The sequence below is a fragment of the Calliphora vicina genome, chromosome 1 (assembly GCF_958450345.1).
Source record: "Calliphora vicina chromosome 1, idCalVici1.1, whole genome shotgun sequence".
NCBI classification, from domain to species: Eukaryota; Metazoa; Arthropoda; class Insecta; order Diptera; family Calliphoridae; genus Calliphora; species Calliphora vicina.
This window is the reverse complement of record NC_088780.1, coordinates 4,446,941-4,468,471: the sequence shown is the minus strand read 5'-3', so window position 1 is coordinate 4,468,471 and position 21,531 is coordinate 4,446,941. Positions and strand designations below refer to the sequence as shown.

Genomic DNA, 21,531 nt, shown 5'->3' with positions numbered 1-21,531 from the left:
GTAGCTTTGTAATGGATTTTTTAAATTTTCTTAAATTTTTCTCTTTGTTTAAATATTTGACAGTTTTGGATACTGACAAATCCCACCACTTAGACAGTTTGAAAAAAGTTCATCACAGCTGCATCGTGCTGTCTACATACAAAAGTAGTATTATGAATGAGAAGAGATGAGATGAGAGACAGATCATTATAATTCAATTAAACAGAAACAGAAGCATCAACCACAAATCCACAGTCCATTATCAGAAACGACACTCAATTTGGAATTGATAACATAATAAAGGAAAATAAAAATACATTTTGACAGACCACATTTCCAGTAGCGAATAAATTAGGAAACAGATACATAAATTAAAATTAATTAAACTTTAAATACAAATGAGAATAAAATATAAAATAAAAGCCGATAAAGCGGAGTCTAGGAGAAGAGAAAAGCAGTCAGACATTGTTGTAATACAAATAATAAATGTCATAATAAATATATGAAAATAAATTGTATATATGAGTATTAAATGTCATGTGGCTGGCAAATAAAATAAACTTAACTAAACTAAATGATGACACCAGACTCGATTACACCACAACAAACAAAGTGGGTTAGAAAAACACACCTTTTCTTCGAAACACATTTGTTTCCTTTATTTTATTTAGTTAATTCTATCTAACTATCTCTCTCTGTAACTATTTTCATGGTTCTGAAACATTTTGCAAAACATTTTGCACGCAAATTATCGCAAAGAAAAATTTGTTAAAGAATAAAATTGTTCTAAACTGAGATCATCATTTAAGAATAATTTAATATTCGGGGTGTTTCCTTTTCTTTTATTTTAAATTATTTTTTAATTAGAGTAAAAGCAATTCTGTAGAGATACTTTCAAACAACATTTGTTTAAAGAAATTTAAATGTTATGTTAACGACTTTTAATAAATAATTGCGAAATAATTCAAGGAAATATGAAAATAAACTTAATTGCAATGCGAGCGACAAGCGAACTTGTTAACACTTTAATGCATATTGTTGCCAATTATCTACATTCCAGTTCCACTTAATTTTAGACGAATATAAGCTTGATACTAATTCAGATTCTAATTCAGAAATGGAGTACGAAATGTTTCAGCTAAAGAAATTCTAAATCAAACTAAAGCTAAAGGAAATATCTTCTTATCTATATATATAAAAATGAAATGGTCCATGTATGTACTGGCATCACGTGAGAACGGCTGGAGCGATTTGGCTGATTTTTGTTTTATTCGATTCGAAATTTTCAGGAGATGGTTTGTAAAAAAAAAAATTCAAAAATTCGGGGTAAAACTCGGAATTTTTTTTTTTTGAGCCCAGTCAACTGTAATAAAAAAGCTCCTTAAAGTATGCAGTACAAATTTAGATATTTTATTTGCAAATAAATAAGAACAGGCAGGTGTCTGTGGGTTGGAGAAACTTGAAGAACTAACATCAACTACTAATAAATAAAAATCAACTAAATATTTGATATTTTATAGAAAAATAAAAGTAAAAATCATGCATTTAAGGGTTAAACTGAGATGGACTTAAAGTGATCTTGCTAAACATTGGTTTCATGTATATTTCGGATATATTTAATATGTGTAACAAATCACGTTAATTTGAGAATAAATAATTTCAGGGAAATGGAGTTTAACAAAAAAAAAAAATCATAAAATATTAAAAATTATTGAAAAAAAATCGATGAAATTTTCAAAAAACTTTATTTTAAAAAAAATCTTAATTTCAAATTTGAATTAAAGCAACTTGCGTTTTTGGTGATTTTTTTAAAAATCAAAATAAAATATATTGATTTTTAAAAAAATCGCCAAAAATTTAATTTTTAAAAATCGATTATACATAAAAAGCTATAATTTTTCTAATTTTATTTTAAATTTTTGTTAATTATGATATTTTGTTTTTAGAAATTATGTGAAATTAGTGATTTTTATGATATTGGCGTATTTTTTTTAATGAAAATTATTTGGCGTTTTTTTATGAAATCAGAGATTTTTGGAAATTAATATCATAATAATAGTAACACTTTATTTTGATTATTAAAAAATAGCCAAAACATTAATTTTCAAAAATCTCTGATTTCATAAAAAACGCCAAAAAATTTTCATTAAAAAAAATACGCCAAAAATCACTTACTTCACAAAAATATCTAAAAAAAATATCATAATTCACAATAAATAAAATTAGAAAAATTTTTTATGTAAAATCGATTTTTTAAAATTAAATTTTTGGCGATTTTTTTTAAAAATCAAAATAAAGTGTTTGGTTATGATTATTATGATATTAATTTTCCAAAATCTCGGATTTCATAAAAAAACGCCAACAAATTTTCATTAAAAAAAATACGCCAATATCATAAAAATCACTAATTTCACAAAAATTTCTAAAAAAAATATCCCAATTCACAATAAATGAAAATAAAATTAGAAACCTATTTTATGTATAATCGATATTTAAAAATTTTTTGCGATTTTTTAAAATCAAAATAAAGTGTTTGTGATATTAAGTTTCACAAATCTCTGATTTTCATATAAAAAGCCAAATAATTTAAATAAAAAAATACGCCAATTTCATAAAAAACACTAATTTCACCTGATTTCTAAACAGAAATATGATCATTCACAATAAATGAAAATATAATTAGAAAAATTATAGCGATTTTTAAAAATTAAATTTTTGGCAATTTTTTCTATCAAAATATTTTATTTTAATTTCTAAAAAGATCACCAAAAACGCCTGTTGCTTTAATTCTAATTCAACACAATTTGCTCTTGAAACTACAAGTAACAACCAAATTTTTTTTTGTTTAAAAAAAATACTTGAATTATTTACGAGTTTGTGGGTGAGGGGTCGGTCGGTGTGCATTTATTAAATCGATTTAGATAATTTTATGGCCAGATTTTTATCAATTTTTCGAGGTCAAGAGCTTTTTACTCTTGAGAGTCTGGAAATTCAATTTTCTCTAAATAATGAAACCAAAAAAATAAGAAAAATCCAAAAGAAATGTTTTGGCAGTGATCGCAAGTAATAATATTCGTAAATTAATTGCGTTTCTTGTTTTGAAAATTCTCCTAAAATTATTAAGAGAGAAAAATGAAATCATTTTTCATGGCCTTGGCATCAAATCAAATATTATTATTACAAACATTGTAATTAATTATATTTCTTAAAAAATGTTAATTCTTCTGATGGTTTTTTAATCTAAAAAGGCCCTTCCTTGAAAGTTTCTTAAAACCCTAAATAAGCTCCTCTTTGATGATTTAAACATTCAAGAAAATTTCTTTGTTCTTTTAAGCAAAACAACAAAAATATTTAAACAAATTAATTAACGTATTATAAACACTTTTCATTATTTTAAACTTTAGTATTCTTTTAAAATTGTGCTCAAAAAGTTGCATTTTAAAATTTCTTTATACTTCGTATTTTTTTTAAAGAAAAATCCTGTTTTAATGAAAAATATTTAAATTAACTGACAAATGTGTAACCATTCCTTTTAATCGTATTGTTGTTAATGTCACAAACAATAATTTAAATACCGTGTAATTATTTTAACTAAGTTTGTGTAATTCTAACAAAATAAAACTAGTGAGTGCGTGTTAAAAGTTCATAAAAATGTAAATCCCCAAAAAAAATAAAGAAAAATGTATATAAATTTAGTTCTTTTTTAAGATAAACCATAAATTGACGTCATTGTAAAAATTTGTTTAGCCTTAAGAATGAAAATGTGTATAAAAATAAATCGAAAGACACCACACATGTATGAGATATTGTTTGAGTTAATGTGAACGAATATATTACACCCTACTCAACAATTTGGTAAAACAAAGTAATTAAATGGTAAACAAATTTCCAACTCTCTCTTAATTTTTAAAACAAAATTATGTAATTGTTTGAATTTTTTATGGTAATTTTAAATTAAAAAAAAACATTATCGGTAGACTTTTGGTAAAATTTTTAAACTTAGTCTAAATTTTTTCTACAATTTTAGACACATTTGTGTTTCATTTTATAAGTTAATCAATAAAAGAATTATTCAATAAAGTCTATAAGATAGTTACACAGAACATTTTATGGAGTGCTTCTCTCAAACGAAAGGGCAATTCTTAACAAGTCTACAAAAAACTGCTTTGGATACTGTAGATCAGTAGTCTGCTTAAGATAATTCATGAAACTTCTAGAAGATGGCATTGTGTTCTTAAAATTCTAAAAATAAGGTCACCTTATTAAATAGTACTGATTTAAAAAGTACTTTTTATATATTTTTTTAAAATATTTTTACAATTTAAGTTTTAGACCTTTGACCTTGTCCCATCTTTCTGATAACATATAGATTTTTCGAGCCAAAAGAACTGCTCATGTTTTGAGGCCAAGAACGAATCAAGCCAATTTCAAATACGCTGTTCCAAAGTGAAACGTATCTCAGAGAGATCGTTTTGCATCGATTGATTCAAATAGTAGGCGGACGGGGTGAGATCTGAAATATAAAGCGGGTGAGGCAAAACTTCCCAACCAATTCATTCTAAATACATTTTAACTGGCCGAGTGTTGGCATGATGAATTATTACGGTTTCATGTTTGGCCGTATATTCTGGGCGTTTTTCGGCCAATCATCACTTCAAACGAATCTGTTGCGTTCGGCACTGGTTTCCTGCGATGGTCTGGCAAGATTTCAGCAGCTCATAATAGATAGGACCCTTTTACTTCAACCAAATACAGAAGATTACCTTAGCGCCATGGATATTTGGCTTTGGTGTCGATTCGGCTGGTTGGCCGGCCGGCTTTCATGTACGATCTCTTACGTTTTGGGTTATTGTATGGATCTATTTTTCATCACAAATAATGATTCGGTGCTAAAATTATCTTTAGCGTTCAAGCATAATTTCGGACATGCAAAATAGTCTTTCAAGATCTCTCGGCTTCAATTCGTATGGTACCCAATTTCCCTGAATTTTTCAAGGAAATTGCAAGTTTTGGAATTGCTGCTTGAGTAGCTTCCTATGATTTTGCAAGCTCCTGTTGAGTTTTACAACAATCTTCATGGAGTAATGACATCAATTCTTGGTCTTCAAACTTTTTTGGCTGGCTTGGGCCATCTATGTCTTCCGCGTCAAAATTACAACTTCTGAACCACACAAACCATCTCTCGCACGTTGAAACCGATGGAACACATTCACCATAAGCTTTGGTGTGCTTCAGCGGCACTTTTTTTATACCTTTCACTGTCTGTCTGTCGGTTGAAATCAATTTTCTGAAGACCCCTGATATCTTCGGGATCCAAATCTTCAATAATTCTGTCAGACATGCTTTCGAGAATTTTAGTAAAATAGTTTTATGCTAAATTCCCAATTTTTAATTTGATAAATTTACTGAAAGTTTGCTATTTAAAATCAGCAAAATTATGGCTTAAAATCAACAAATGGCTGAGATATGAGGAAAAAACCAGGACAACCTCGATTTTTGACCTATAGCTGGATTACTAAGTCATTATATAGACAATATGGATATCTAATGATAGATATTTCAAAGACCTTTGCAACGACGTATACAAGACCATAGTAAATTGGACCTACAATGAGTCAAAATCGGAACAAATATTTTTTAACCCGATTTTTTGTTTTCACCAAAAAATTTTTTTTAAAATTAAAAAAAACAATTCGAAAATTTTTTTTCCCAAAAAATAAAAAACTGCAAAAAAAATATAAATATTTAAAATTTTTATTTTGAAGTATAATTTGGTGAAGGGTATATAAGATTCGGCACAGCCGAATATAGCTCTCTTACTTGTTTAAATTTGAAGAAGTAAAGCAAAACTTCCCGCATATGACGCTTTGTCGGCATAAAATTCGATATTTTCGAAGCAAAAAAAACTTAGTTATTTACACTATAATGTTCAGTAACTAATTGAGAATAAATGACAGATATGTAGCCTTCAAAATTACATATAAGTTATTAAAAATAAAAACCGCGTTCAAAAGATACGCCATCAATTGTAAACCTCGCATTTTTAAGTCATACACCCAATATTAAAAAATACTTTTTTTTTAAATTTAATAATAAAAAATTTATTTTTTAAATAAAAAAGTACTTCTTCAAAATTTCAAAATACAAAATAGTACTATTTCAATAGAAATATTTTGTCAAAAAATATTAAAATAAATTTTTTAAATAAATTTAAAAAAAATATAATTTTTGAGAAAATATTCACACAGTTTACTATAATTCAATTGCAAAAGTACTAATTTAAAATTAAAAAGTACTTTTTTAATAATGTTGGTACTATTTCTCAAACATTTTAAAAAAGTACTTTTTAAATATTTTGTAAAATTAGTAATAAAAACATTACAATCATTATTAAATTGATTTAGACTTTGTTACTACATATTTGTCAAATATTTTAAAAAAGTCTATTTTAAAAAGTACTTTTTTTATATTTTTAGTATAAGTGTTATTATAAATAGTAAAAAATCATTTTTTAATGATTTAAATTTTCAAATAAATAACTTTATTTACTATTTCAAACAAAAAAGTTATAAAATAACACTATTTTTGTTTGCAGCACAACAAGAATTTGTTTAAACTAAAAAAATATTTTACGACATTATGACAATCGACCTTAATAGCAGACCGTTTGAATGCCCCAATTATAAAACAACTTCCAAATTAACTAAAAATTTATTAAAATATTGTAAAAACTAGCTGATTTACAAGAAATTTCAAGATGAAATTGTTTTGAATAATGTATTATAAATAGTAATTTATTATATTTTCGAATTGCAGTTGTCAATCGCATTACTTTTTGTACATATTCTTTGCTTTATGATTAAAACTTTTGATAAGCGTTACTATATTTAGTACATTTATTCACTGTAATCATTATAAGACTGACTTTCCCCAGCCTTTTATTGATAATACAAGTATGTACGATACAATTATCATATTAGCATTATTAAAAGAACTAATTGTTTCAATATAAACAAATAAATTTCTTATCTGAGTGTCTATATTATATACACTGACAAGTGCTGATAGAATGGGGGCCCTGTGTTACTAATGCAGGGAAAAAGTTAAATTGCAATTAAAAAACTGCTACTTAGGAAAATCAATAATTTTTCGCTTTTGTTTTTATTACAATTCGTATTCGTTGAAACGTATAAATAAATACACAACAAACTACATGCTGTTAGCGGTGATGATTTTTGAAAAATTGTTTATTTCACTTAAAGCAACCAGCAAGCAGCAAGTTTGTTTACTCAGTCATACAGTATAAAGAAGAATAATATTTTAATAAGTGGCGTTGCAAGGTGCCTACTTAAAGAAAGAAATAAAAAGTCCAACCATTTAAACAACATGTAAATAAAGGTCACTCAACTTTCAACAAAATCGATTATGGGAATTTTTCAAAGAAATGTTACAAAACAAAACCCAACCTTGTGACCCTGAAATGTGATAAATTTTATCAAGGCACTTTAAACTATGTTAATTTACCAACATTAATAAATAAATGTTGTATTTGAATAAAGTTTTCATTTAAATAATAGCTTATTATAAATAGTCTTCTAAATTGCAGTATTTTATTGGGAAATTATCGTTTTAACAGTGATAAATATAGAGAAACACATAGAACGGAAACTCTGCTGTTAAAAACCTAAATGGTTGGTTTTGATTAGTAAAAATTGTATTAAAACAAAAACAACATTCGTGTTTGTGTGATTTTTTGAGTATTTTCTTTCTCTTCTCTTAGGGTCTCTGTTATTGTGTTGTTGTTACACTTAATGTTTACATTACATTGTACAGTATTTAATTGATAAATTAAAGCATACCTTAAGGCTGTATAATAATAGCTGGATCAATTAACATGTAACAGCTTCTGTTATTTAAATTTTTTGATTTTACTGTATTTTTAAGTTATTTTTTAATGTTTAATCTTTTCTAATTGTAGTTATTTGCTTTTTATCTTTTCAGTTAAACGCCATAAATGAATCCAACGAAGTGCCATACCGGAAATAGTAAATGTTGAAAGGAAAATACAAAATAAAACCAAGCTGAATTATAATAATATTTTACAACATTTATTTTGTTTATATTTTTTTTTTTAAATACATACATAATACTACAATAACAACAACCATTGCTATAAATTCTTTTTTACATTAAAGAAGAAATAGCAAAGACAATAATAATACCCTAAAACTAAATAGAGAAAAGCTTAAATTACACCCGCAGAAACAAAACAAAAGTACCTTTAACCACCTATTTATTGGAAAAAAAAGTACGAATTATTTTAAAATTAAGCTCTCACTTTTAAAATCACATTGTATAACAAAAGCTTTTTACGTTTTATTGCACATTTAAACGTACACACATAATACGTTTTAAAAGAAACTAAAGAAAAATAAGAGATTACTTTCGCTAACTTAAGAGAGAAAGAAAGAAAGGTCGGACCTATTCTTGAATGAAAAATTAATGAAATTGTCAAACGAACTTCATACAATCCCCCAAGAAGTTGTATGAATTATATACATATGAAAAATGGCAGATAAAATGACCAAAACGACCTCTAGCATATCGTTAGATAAACAACCTGTAAATATGACAAAAACAACTTCACCCCACATGCCCAATAGGGGTGAAGTACTTCTAGTGACTAGGCTGGCAGAGAACATAACCGACAGCTACAGAATGGTTAAGCAAAAACAGCAAAAGTTTAATGATCTAACCAATCAACAGCCCATTAAGAGAGCTAACAATGAAAGCTCTAACAACACAAAGCTCTTAAAGCCCATTTTGAAAACACCCACAGATGAGTGGCAAGAAGTTTGTTCACCCAAAAATAAACTTAAACGTAAGAAAACTTTATCAGCTTCCCTAACTTCAGTCACGGATTCTGTGAATCAGGAGAAGAGAACACGCATCGAGGGCATGCAGTTGAACTGTAGAGGTAGACTACATATCAAAGAAAATATACAAAATTCTGCATCTACTACAGCCACAACTGTTAATCCCACCGCCACTCCAGTACCCTCTAGAACAGAAAGACTGGCCGGCAAACCACCCTTGCCACCCTCCTCCAAACAAACTAACACAGAATCCAAGGCATTGGTAAATCCTCCACCTAGACTTAAACGCAAACTTCAGGAAAATGTTCAGACCATACAAAAGCTTAATGCTCTCACAGAGCAGCTGCGTTTGGAAATCAATGAACTTAAATCGAGTTTAACTACCGAAAAAGGAGCTGTACGAGTTTTAAGGTAAGATTTTTTTTTTTATTAAATAAATGAAATTCTAAACTTTATTTCAATTATTACTTTTTAGAGCCCAAAATGAATCTGAAGCACGTAAATGGAAAACTGAAGTGAAAAAGCTGCAAAATGCTGTAGAGCTTTTAAAGAAGGCTGGTGCTAATAAGAAATGTGATACAGCCAGCACAAATAATGACAACTTGCCACAGGCTGCCATGGGTGGCCTGGTCAACTATGAAATACAAAGACTGACCAATGAAATAAGTACCCTAAAAGAAGCTAATAAAGCTTTAGAGGAAAAGAAAGTGGTAAGTTTTTTTTGTAAAATTTTAAAAGTTTTGTTTTTGTTTAAAAGCATGTTTGTTTTGTTGTTGAGCTTTTGGGAATGTTTCGTTGAAATTGTTTATTAAGAAAATAGAAATTAAAATTGTTTAAAATGTTTAAATTAAAAAAAAAGCTGTTATGTGCTTTTTATGAAGCTTAAATGTTCCAGATCAGTTATGTACAGTTCATATGCACAATGTGCGAGCTTTTACAAAAGAGCTTTTGTGCTTTCACACCGACAAGAGTTCTACAAGCAATCAGACAACAATGGTTGCTGCTTATTTTGCAAACAAACCACGATACGCTATGTACTTTGTACTTTTAAAAAAGAGCTTTCAAAGCTGTTAACACAAACTCAAATATGCGATGTATGCGTGGACGTAACTGTTCTAGATCATTAATTGAATGCATTGCCTGTCTAAAAGCTTTTAAGTCAGAAAAATAAGTTTGAAATTCAATTAAAAAGTTTAATTTAAAGCTTAAAAGTCAAACATATTTCCAGATCATCTTTATCAAGGCTTTTAAAACCATTTATTCCCCTAAATTAAAGCTCTAAGTTTAAAAATGCATAAAAACTTCTAAATTTCTGTCTAAACTCCTGCGTGCTCAAGACTTCAAAAAGAAAACATGCCGTTGACATGGCCAAACCCACAAACAGAAAACAAAATACCGCCTGATAATGATACAACTTGAGAACTACAGGCTCATCGTCGTCATTACGTCTATTTCGTGCAATACTTCTTCTTGAGCTGCGAAAAGCTGCATTCATCAAACGGTCCCAATAGTTGATTAAACCAAATTCCAGGGCCTTACGCATCAACGTATTAATAAAACCCAAATATGGTGATCCATAGGGAACAATATAAACAGCATGAAATGGAACAATACACTGCTTCATAACATGGAAAAGTGGTCGACCCTTTTTGGAGTGCTTTCTTGAGTTTACACGAAATACGGATACATGATACTTAAGCAAATAGGCGTAGGACAAATTGTTAGTTTTTATCAAATAATGAAATTGTAAATCGGGTACCTCTACCAGTTTGTCTTTCAATAGGACTCCATACATATTCTTAGAGTCTATGTAGCGGTGCATGTGTTTAAGATGACGTGGCACTAGAGCCACTGGATAGGGTGACTCGGCCAAGTCCTTGATGGTATTAACATCGGGTAGATATTGACGATCCACCAAGTTGCCCGTGAGGTTGCCTTTAAAAGCAGCCGATATCAGCATGCCAAACACCAGCCAAACACAAAAGAAGATACGTAATGAGGTCGGTCGGTATAGCTTCAGAAATGGCATCGCCATTATGCAGGCATACAGCTGCAATATAACCATACTATTGGAGCATATTTTACGATAATTAAATAGACAAAATCCACAGGCAAATATTAAAGTAGTTAGAATCAAAAACCAAACTCCCATATTAAATGAGCGAAATAGATTCCAAAATGAGGAAGCTATTTTAGCTTTCGGCACCATGACACACAAATCATCACGACTGTGAACAACAGTATACTCAGCTCTCTTGTAGAAAGATTCCAACGATAAGAATCTAATATTTAATGCAACATCATCTATTTCCTCTACAATTTCTCTAAAGCAGATATCTCTACTGATCGAGGCATTGCCATAAGGTTTCACCCAATTAATAATGCGTGTAGCATTTAAACGTTCCGCCAAATAACTGGACATCAGACCATCCGATCCCATTAACACGCCACGCTTATCATACATAGAACGTATGCCATCTTCATACATGCACATGCGCAATGGCTTTCCTCTCATATTCAATAGGGTTCGTGGGAAAATGTCTCTTATTGTTAGATTATGATGTCGGTGATCCGTAGCTGTTTGCGGAAAGAGCCTGTGCAGAAAAGGATCATAACGATAAATGTTTAATTTCTCTGCATGATAATAGATGACGGCCACATTCAGAATACGCATATTCCAAAAGTTTTCAAAGACACTGTACAGCCACTTCTCTGTTACGGACAGCGGATCCTCTATCATTAAGATGATGAAGGTTAAATGTTTGGAGGCCGATCTTCTGCGTATGAAATTTAGCTTAACACTTTGCGAGATGTCACGTAAAACCATTATTAAATACATGACAATGCCATCGTCTTTAAGGATTTCCAGGGGTGCTGTTCGGAATTTGTTTCTGGAAAAGAAGGGAAAGAGATTGAATGTTAGTTTTAATAATTTACATAATTAAAAAACGAAAATGAATTAAACAATTGTTTGCTTTTTTGTGCAACAAATATAAATGTTTTTATAATAAAAAGAGCTTTTTAATAAAAATACGGTTTTTCTATATTTTTCTTAAATAATACTTATTTTTTAAAGTTTTTATATAAAAAAGCTCTACTTTTTCATAAATACATGTTTTTCAATAAACGAGCTTTTTTATAATAATTGCTATTTTTACATAAAATAGAGTTTTTTTCAAAATCTTGAAATTGCTTCTTTTATACAATTATTTTTTTGGAAAATGTTTTTTCATAAAATGTTTTTTTTTTCATAAAAGTAGCTTTATTCATAAGTAGAGCTTTTGTAATAAAAATATTTTTTTCATAAATGTATCACCCTAGCCACAAAAGTCCATAAAGTTGACTATTATTTTAAATTTCGTACCAGAAAACAAATTGCAAATATAATTTAAAACGTTCAGCCTAACTACAAAAGCCCTAAAGTCGATTTTATATCCATAAAGTTGACTATTAAAAGTTTTGAAAGTTTTTTTTTTAAATATTTCTTATGGTACGAAAAAAACAAAAGTTCTATTTTAAAATAAACGACTTTACAAAAATTAACTTTAAAATTTCTTTTTTGGTTAGGGTGTATGTTTTTAATAATAACATTTTAAACGCATTGTTTAAAAAATAAGGGTTTTTCTACAAAAAGGAGGTTTTTTTTAAATATAAATAAATAATAATAGCATAGAGCTTTTTCATAAATTGAGTTTTTTAAAAAAATTGGTTTTCTACAAAAAAAGAGAGCATTATTCAAAATTTTTATAAAAAGCTTTTCTAATAAAAGTCATTGCTTAAAAAAAGAAGCTTTTTTCTATATAAAAATATATTTTTTTATTGGGTGCATGAATTAAAAATGCGGGATTTAAAATAGATGATACGTCATCATTTTGAACGCATTTTTTGTTTATAAGACCTTAATGTCATTTTGAAGGGATCATTTCTGTCATTTATTCTCACTTAGTTATTGAACATTATAGTGTAAACAACAATGTTTTTTTTGCTTCGAAAATGTCGAATCTTGTGCTAACAAGGCGTCATGTGCGGGAAATTTTGCTTTACTTCTGTAATTTGAAAAAAGTGCAGCTGAAGCACATCGTATCCTAACCAAAGATTATGGTAAATACCGGTTTTAACGTGCGAAAGATGTTTTGTGCGGTTCGGAAGTGGTGATTTAACAAGGAAGACAAATATCGCCTAGGCCAGCCAAAAAATAAATTGAAGACCAAGCATTGAAGGCATTACTCCATGAAAATTGCAGTCAAACTCAACAAGCAATTTCAAAACGTTTGCGAGCAGCAGGATTCATCCAAAATCAGGAAAATTGGTTACCATTCGTACCATACATTTTGCATGTCCGAAATGAGGCTTGAACGCTATAAAAGAAATTAATTTTTGCACCAAATCATTACTTGCAATGAAAAATCGATCCATTACGATTACCCGAAGCATAGTAGATCCTATGTGAAGCTCGGCCAACCAGCCGAATCGACACCAAAGCCAAATATCCATGGCGCTAAGGTAATGCTGTGTATTTGGTGGGAGCAAAGGGTCCTATCCATTATGAGCTGCTGAAATCTATCCAGACCATCACAGGGAACCTGTACCGAACGCAACTGATTCGTTTGAAGAGAGCATTGGCCGACAAATGCCCAGAATATGAGGGCAAACATGACATCGTAATATTACATCATTATAACTCTCGACCACATGTTGCAATACCTGTTAAAAAATATTTAGAATGAAGTAGTTGGCTAGTTTTGCCTCACCCGCTTTATAGTTCAGACCTTGCCCCTTCCGACCACTATTTGTTTCGATAGATGCGCAACGGTCTCTCTGGGATACGTTTTAATTTGGAACAGAGTATCCGAAATTGGCTTGATTCGTTCTTGTCCTCAAAAGATAAGCAGTTCTTTTGGCTCGGAAAGTTGGGAAAATGTCATAACTAACCAGTGTTGCCAGAAAAAGTTTACCTTATGTCCCCAATCTGAAAGTCGATGTCCCCAAAAAATCCCCATTTCAAAATTTAAATCTCCAATTTTGTCACCATAAAAAAATTAAATTATATTGTTAATACTAAATTTTACTATGTTGAGTTTAACAAACTAAAGTTGCAATCTGGCATAATAACATACGAAATTTACCATATAATGCCCACTTCCGAAAATCATTTTAATGAATATAGATTTCTTAAAAATATTTCAAACTCAAATAAAATTCAACACAAATAGTTATATACATATACAGAAGACATATTAAGAACTAAATTTTCTTTATATATTGCAATAAAAATGTATATCAATGCATTGGTATAAGTATTGAAATGCTATTAAAATCAAATTTTGTTTTTTTTTTTTAGATATTCTTAACAAAAACAATACTTATAACTTACAAATGTATCAAAAGATGCACGGTATTTTAAAACGTAATCAGTTTTCTTTCCAAACCCGTTGAAAAATATAAAGTCGGACAAAAACTGACTAAAGCTGGCCCACACGGAATGATTTGTTCGCCTGATTTGTGATTGAAAATTTTCAATTACTTGTGATTTTTATCGCGCACATCCCCATTAACAGGTAACAAGATGTCGAACACGAACAAATCATAATCACAAATCAACCGTGTGTGGCCAGCTTAAGTTACAGGTCGACGATAAGTGGACGAACATGATTGAAAACTTTTTTTTTAGAATAAATTCTGAATTTGAGGATGTTTCTGAAATTTTTTGAAATTTTTTTCACTTTCGCACAGTGTAATTAACATTTAAATACGAAGTCCAAAATTGGCTCCTAGAGAATGATTCAGCTTTCTGTGTTTAGCAAGAATTTAAAACAATTTAATATCTGTGAACTTTTGATGAAATCCTTTTTTAATTTTTTTATTATCAAAGTAGTGTCCTGGAAACGAAAAATCTAAAATTTTTGTGTTTTTCATCAAATTCTGAAGAAATGAAAGAAATAAAATATGATTATTTAAAATATAAAACAAAATAGATTAGAAATTGAAATGTTTGTCAATAAATAGCTCTTCTGCTTTATTACTAGGCCAAGTACTCTACATTGTGAATACCGCTAATGTCTAAAAATGTAAAATCCCCAAAAATGGATGTAAATCCCCAAATTTTGTTAAAATCCCCAAATCCCTCCCCACGAAATTCTGTTCTTGAAATCCCCAAATTGGGGACAAATCCCCACATCTGGCTACACTGTAACTAACAATAGCCAATACTTTTAATAAATTTATATTGTACAAATGTCACAGCGTTTACCCCTTGGGTCATGTTTGGACATCTTAGTAACACTCCACACTTTGATGTTATGCTTCAAGGGTAAATATAGAGTGAAACCGATACTCCGAGGTGCACGGGCCTCTTTTCTGGGTAGAATTTAATATTTTTAAATTCGCAGCTGACTTGAGTCTTATCAAGTAGCTCGGGCGCACCTTGACAGTAGCGGTTTGGGGTTATAGGTTCAGAGCGTGCGTGGCTTAGTCTGGCAATTGTCTCCTATCTTGTTGACTAGCTGAACTGTGAGATTGAGACAGAGATGAGATAGCTCGAGAAAAGTTGCAAAATGTATGTACATTAAGTCATGCATTGGCGGTGATAGACGCATTGACTTCTATCCGGTGTTGGGAGCACCTTGAGTTTGGGCCTTTGCGGCAGGTACTCACGAAAATCTTGAACACATATTGTACAAATGTTTCAAAATAAAAGATAAAAGTGGGAAAAATTTCGCTGAAAGGTAACATTTTTTTTAGGTGGTGTCCAGAGCCTAATCGCATAGCTGCTTTCAAAAAATGAAAACCTGCTTTTGTATGTCCCAATATGTGTTTTAATATTAAGCAAAGGGGATTTATAGCTCCAACTTTGTTATCAAATTGGTAGAGCCAAAAATCTAAAAAATCCCATTTTTGGGATTTTTTTTGTTTGGAAATTGTGGGTTTCTTAATAGAAAATTTAATTTCTTTACGTTAGCATTGTGATCAAAAATTTCAACAGTTTATGGAATTTTAAAAATTATAATTATAAAAAAAATTTCCTTAATTTTGTAAAAATTCTTCTATGAATTCTTGAATTCTTAAAAATTTTATACATTTTTTAAAAGAAGACAAAATTTCCTATGACCGCTCTCCTGATGTTTTAAAGTCTTAACTCAAATGTTTATTAAAAGTTCATAAGTTACAGATTTATTTCCACAAATAATTGCAAACATACGATTTAATGCTGCTTTTGCAAAAGGAAAGTTCATATGGGAGCCCCACGTTATAACTGACAATACTTTCATAATTTTGTCTATGGTTTATATAAATGTATCTACCAAGAAGGCTAGCTTGTCGGGAAATAGTTATTGTCGCTACTCTGGGTTTTTCGGACATAGTGTACTGTGCAAAGCTTCTTCAATACTATTTCTGAATTTGATACATTTTTCCTGGAACTGTTATCCTTTGAAATTATAATTGTAACAATTTGATAATTCACTCTAGTGTTTTAAAAATTGTTGTTATGGATTTTCTAGCAACATGCATCTAAACAATGTTGATAGAATTTTGTATTCGAAATTTAGTTTTAAATCTTTTGTTTTCACAAATTCCTTTAAAATTCATAAGCAATAATTTGTGCATTGGGAATTTCCATTCAAAACCAGAGTGCATCTGCATGTTTCATAACTTACTTACCTAAAGGAAATATGCGAAACGCCACAATCATTAAGCACTTTTAATATTTGTCCAGGATAACTTAATGAAGTTTCATTTTCGAAATAAACATTTACCACTTTCACTTGAGAATTGCAAAATATGCGGCTCGTGTAGTCAATTAGCTTTACTTTGCTCTTAAAGTGAGAGGGTATCGTAAGACTGCCGTCGCCAGTACTGTTCGCAGCACTCAAGGAAGTGTCACAGCAGATGATAACAGCGACCAAATAATACCGCCACATTTTCACTATAATTAAACAACCGCAACTGTTTTCATAATGCAGAGTCCTCAATGTTTTATAGCAATAAAAAGGGATGATGACACGGTAATGACCAGCTATCATTCAAAGTGTATAAACCATCATTGGCCGCTCTTATCACTGGTTGCCAATCATTAATTTTATTAATGAATTTACTTTTGTTTTCTTTTCAAGTTTGTTTGTTTCCATTAAAAAAATTCAATTTTCACTTACTCTCTCTCTCTCTCACTCACATTTTGTAGGCAACAACATGTTGCTTTCTTTGTAATATTTCACTGGCAAATGACATTATCAGGATCAGTTGTGTGTTTGGAAAGAGGGAGTGTTTGTTTCCTTTTCTTGCTTAAGTTGAATATAAGTTAACTATAATAAATAAAAATCTTGCCTCACTACTAATATTAATATTTTCCAAAGCTATTGTAAATTGTTTTCAACTAATTTTGCATGTATGTAAGTTAAAAACTGAATTTGGCCGTTCTTTTGAAATTTAAAATTTAACAAGTGTTTGTGTACGTCCTCATTCCCCCCAAATTAAATTGCATTAATGTGGGAATTCAAGTCAATCATTTGAAACCAATTTGCGTTGTAATGACTTTTTACAGATTAATTGCGACGCTGATAGACGTAAAGCAGCTGATATACGCGAATTAAAAGATTCTTATGAAATCCGATTGACTCAAATACAAAAATCTGCCAAAAATGAAATATCACGATTGGTAAGTTTTTTTAGTTTTATTATTTGTATTTTTTTATTATTGAACATACTTTAATACTTGAGTTTTGAGATTTATTATTTCAACACATTTTGACAGATGACATGTCATGACAGCTGAGAGATGATACAAATGTTTAGTTCCCCTATATTTTTTAAAATCGTGTGGGGAAAATAAACAGCCTGCTGAAAAAGGAAAAAAAGCAAAGTTTCTTCAAACCTAAAAATACATTCTGGAAAATAATTACATAGTATAATCGAACTTAGTTAACCCGTCTCAGATCGGCTGTGAAGTTTGAAAATTTGTTTACAAGAGCGAAAATACAAAAGTACCGTAGAATTTCTCCGATTCATTTGATACTTTCAAACCAATTTATATATAACCTTAAAACGATTTGCTATTAACTATAAGCATGTCCGTTCATGTTATTTTTAATATTCGTTTCTTTTAATTTCGCCATATTGAAAGATGCAATTTGAGTACTGTTAAGAAGATATTCTTAATGAACTCGTAAAGAATATTTTTTACTCTGTTTAGAAAATTCATATAAATACAAAAATCAATATTTCGCAATTTTTTCACATTTTCTTCGCGGACAAAGTTTAAATTATTAATGAAAATATAACAAAAAGCATTTCAAAAATTTTTTACTGACCTCAAAAAATTTGTTTGATAATTTCGATATAAAATTATTAAAAATTTTAATGTTAATTTTAAAAATATGTTTAATATTGTTTTAAATAATATCAACGATAATTTGAATCAAAATATCGTATGTACACCAAATACAATATTTATTTATATTTCAGCTATGCCGAATCTTGTATACACTTCACCAAATTATAATTTAAAATAAAAATTCTAAATATTTTTAGGTAAAACAAAACAAAATTTATTTATTTTCATTTCAAAATTTGTTTTGTTTGAATTTTTTACCCCCATGAACACGAACCCTGGTTATGGCCTAACTAATAGTTATACTGTCGTTTAAAAATATTTTTGTATGAAAACTGTCAGTTTAACTATTAGTTAATACACAACCAGACTTCGTGTTACTGGGGGTTATAAAAAATAAAATTGTATGCCCAACATTTTTTTTTAATTTTAAAATTTTTTTTTAATTTTTTAGAGACAAAAATTTAATGATAAAAAATGTTGACCCATTGTAGGTCAGATTTACTATGGCATTATATACGTCGCTAATGTCTTTGAAAATTCTATCATTAGATATCCATATTGTCTATATTAATGACTTTGTAATCCATATAAAGATCAAAAATAGGTAAAAAATCGAGGTTGTCCTGGGTTTTTCCTTATATCTCAGCCATTTGTTAGCCTATTTCCTCGATTTAACTAGCAACCGAACCGGGTCTATAGCGGATATACGTATTGATGTATAAATCATGTATATAAGTTTATTTCAACATACAGACGGACATGGCTATATCGACTCAGCTTAACGATCCAGAATATATCGTTACATTTTAACCTTTTCAAAACGTTGGTTTATTTCCTTTAAATAAATCGGATACTTTTGATTGCAAATAAAAGCCGTTTAGTAGTTTGGAAATTGCAACAACTCTTTATTTATTTAAAATGTACAACAACAGCATTAAATAGCCACTCAGTGTTTTTTTTATACACGTTTTTAAATTCCCAGAAATACAGACACACTTTAAAATATACACGAATTTACTTGAAAAATACAGCACACTTTAAGGCACTCAGTTGATGTTTATTCGAATAGCGTATCTGATAAACTCACTAACGACTGCAACCTCTGCCACTATTTATAACACTGCCATCTGCACTCTAGATTGTTCTTTAACTGTCAAAGCTCGTATATTCGAAGCCTAGAGCACACGCCATCTCTGGTGAACTTTCTACAATGTTCTTTAACTGTCAACGAATTCGAATATACGAGTCGCAGCAAACATTCAGCGTTGCCATACTTACGATCAATGATCAACTCAAAGCTTTTATTTAATGTTAATAATGCCCACAGATATGTTACAGTTTGAGAGGCATTGCTTTCAAATAGCATTATGCAACTTTAAATCAGCCGTTAAAATCGTTATATTTGAATTCAAGTACAATTTCGCTATATATCATATTTGGACAAAAAAAATCTCGACTTAAAAAAATCACGAGTTAGGGCTTTTCTATATTAAGATAACGATATATACTTTGTGGGATCGCAAATTAAAAATGTAGAAATTACAAAAGGAATTTTCACTAATGGTGAAGGGTATAATAATGGTAAGAAGTAAACAAATTGAAAATTAACCCTTGAATGCAACTGCAGCCAATATAACCCCAAAGTATGCATAAGATTAAAAAAATATGGTGTCTATTTCGTTACTGGTTAATTTCGATTCAAATTTCATTCAGTTTCACAAAAATCGGTTAAAAACACAAACATTTTGGGGTCAAAGGTTATATATATTTTCGGAGTCTTCATAATATATATAACGAACATAATTAGAGTTTAAATTTTATATTGAAAGTAAAAAAATAGTAATAAATCCTTTAATGCAATTGAAGCTAAAATTACCCCAACATTTTTGATTCTAAACTGGTTAATTATAAAATTTTCTTTCAAAAAAAGTCAACAATAATTAGTTAATTTTGCAATGTTTATTAGATTTAATCTAATTTTAATTTTGAATAAAATAAAATGTTAATAAAGGATAAAAATCAATTGAAAAAATACCAACATTTTGGGATCAAAGGTCAAATATTAAAACATTTGTGAATTTTCATAAAAATATAAAATTTATATTAAAAGTGAAAAATAAAAAATTTAACCCTTTAATGCAACTGGATCCAAAATCACACCAACATTCTTTTTTTTTGATATCTTTGACTCTAAAGTCATTAATTATGAAATATTCTTTTAAAAAATCCATAATAAATAGTGAATTTTGGAATTATTTCCATCAATTTAAAGATTGAAAAAATTTGCGGTCAATTCAGTTAAAGTTTCGCTAGAATTTGTTAAAAATACATAACTTTTGGGGTTAAAGGTCAACGTTTGAACATTGTTCATATAAAAAATATAACGAAAAGTATTTCATAAAGATTAAAATTTATATAAAAAGTGAAATGAAATTTAATGAAACTGGTGCACAAGATTTTTGTGGTTAATTATAAAATTTTCTTAACATAATCTATAACAAAAATTTAATTTTGCAAATATTTGTATATGTGCATATTTTTTTATCAAGTTTGGTTATCAAGAAGGTTTGGCCGTATTTTTAAAATTGATAAAATATTGACCTTTGACCTCCACAATACAAGATTTAATTTTATGATATTTTGATCCGAATTTCAAATAGTTTTGATCTAAGCCGCAATATAATGAAATCATTTTTATTAAAACAAATTTGTTCTATTGATAAAATCCACTAATTATACCCTTCACCATGAGTAGCAAGGCTCTATATAAGTTTCTCATTCCGTTAGTAATTTCTACATTTTTCATTTGCGACGCACAAATCATATATATATTCTGGATCGTTATAGATAGGGAAGTCGATATAGCCATGTCCGTCTGTATGTTGAAATCAACTTTCCGTAGCCCTCAAAAAACTAACTAAAATGATTGATACATCAATATATCGGGAATTCACCCGGCTTAGTTGATATTTAAATTCGAGAAATCGGCGAACAAATGGCTGAGATATAAGGAAAAACCTCTACATATATCTGGATTATTAAGTCATTAATATAGACAATATGGATATCTAATGATAGATATTCCAAAGTCCATTGCAACGATGTATATAAGACTATAGTAATTTGGACCTACAATGGATAAAAATCAGGAAAAACAAATTTTATACCGAATTTTTTTTACCCAAAAATATTTTTGTCGGGAAAAACAAATTTTAAACCGAATTATTTTTAACCAAAAATATTTTTGTCATACGTTTTTTCACTAATAAATTTAAAAATAAAAAATTAAAAAAACAGTTTCGAAATTTTTTTTTTTAATTTTCAAAAACAGTTTTGAAAACAAAAATT

At 29.1% G+C, this 21,531-nt stretch overlaps 2 protein-coding genes across 3 annotated transcripts in view; one reads left to right on the top strand and one right to left on the bottom strand.

Annotated features, from left to right (window-relative positions):
* The window catches only part of LOC135949262 (putative uncharacterized protein DDB_G0267840), a 168,003-nt gene that overhangs the window by 18,124 nt on the left and 128,348 nt on the right, over positions 1-21,531 (top strand). The window contains exons 2-4 of one of the 2 annotated variants that reach the window (XM_065498767.1): positions 7,981-9,266; positions 9,331-9,565; positions 17,395-17,508. In XM_065498767.1, coding sequence (XP_065354839.1) covers positions 8,548-9,266; positions 9,331-9,565; positions 17,395-17,508 — 1,068 coding nt within the window. In that variant the 5' untranslated portion in view covers positions 7,981-8,547. The remainder of the gene's footprint in view (positions 1-7,980; positions 9,267-9,330; positions 9,566-17,394; positions 17,509-21,531) is intronic. The other variant, XM_065498768.1, reaches the window with a different exon arrangement.
* Positions 10,096-11,735, bottom strand: Ir85a (Ionotropic receptor 85a). The gene has a single exon (XM_065516001.1). The coding sequence runs from the start codon at positions 11,692-11,694 to the stop codon at positions 10,126-10,128; it is 1,569 nt and encodes a 522-aa protein (XP_065372073.1). The 5' UTR covers positions 11,695-11,735; the 3' UTR covers positions 10,096-10,125.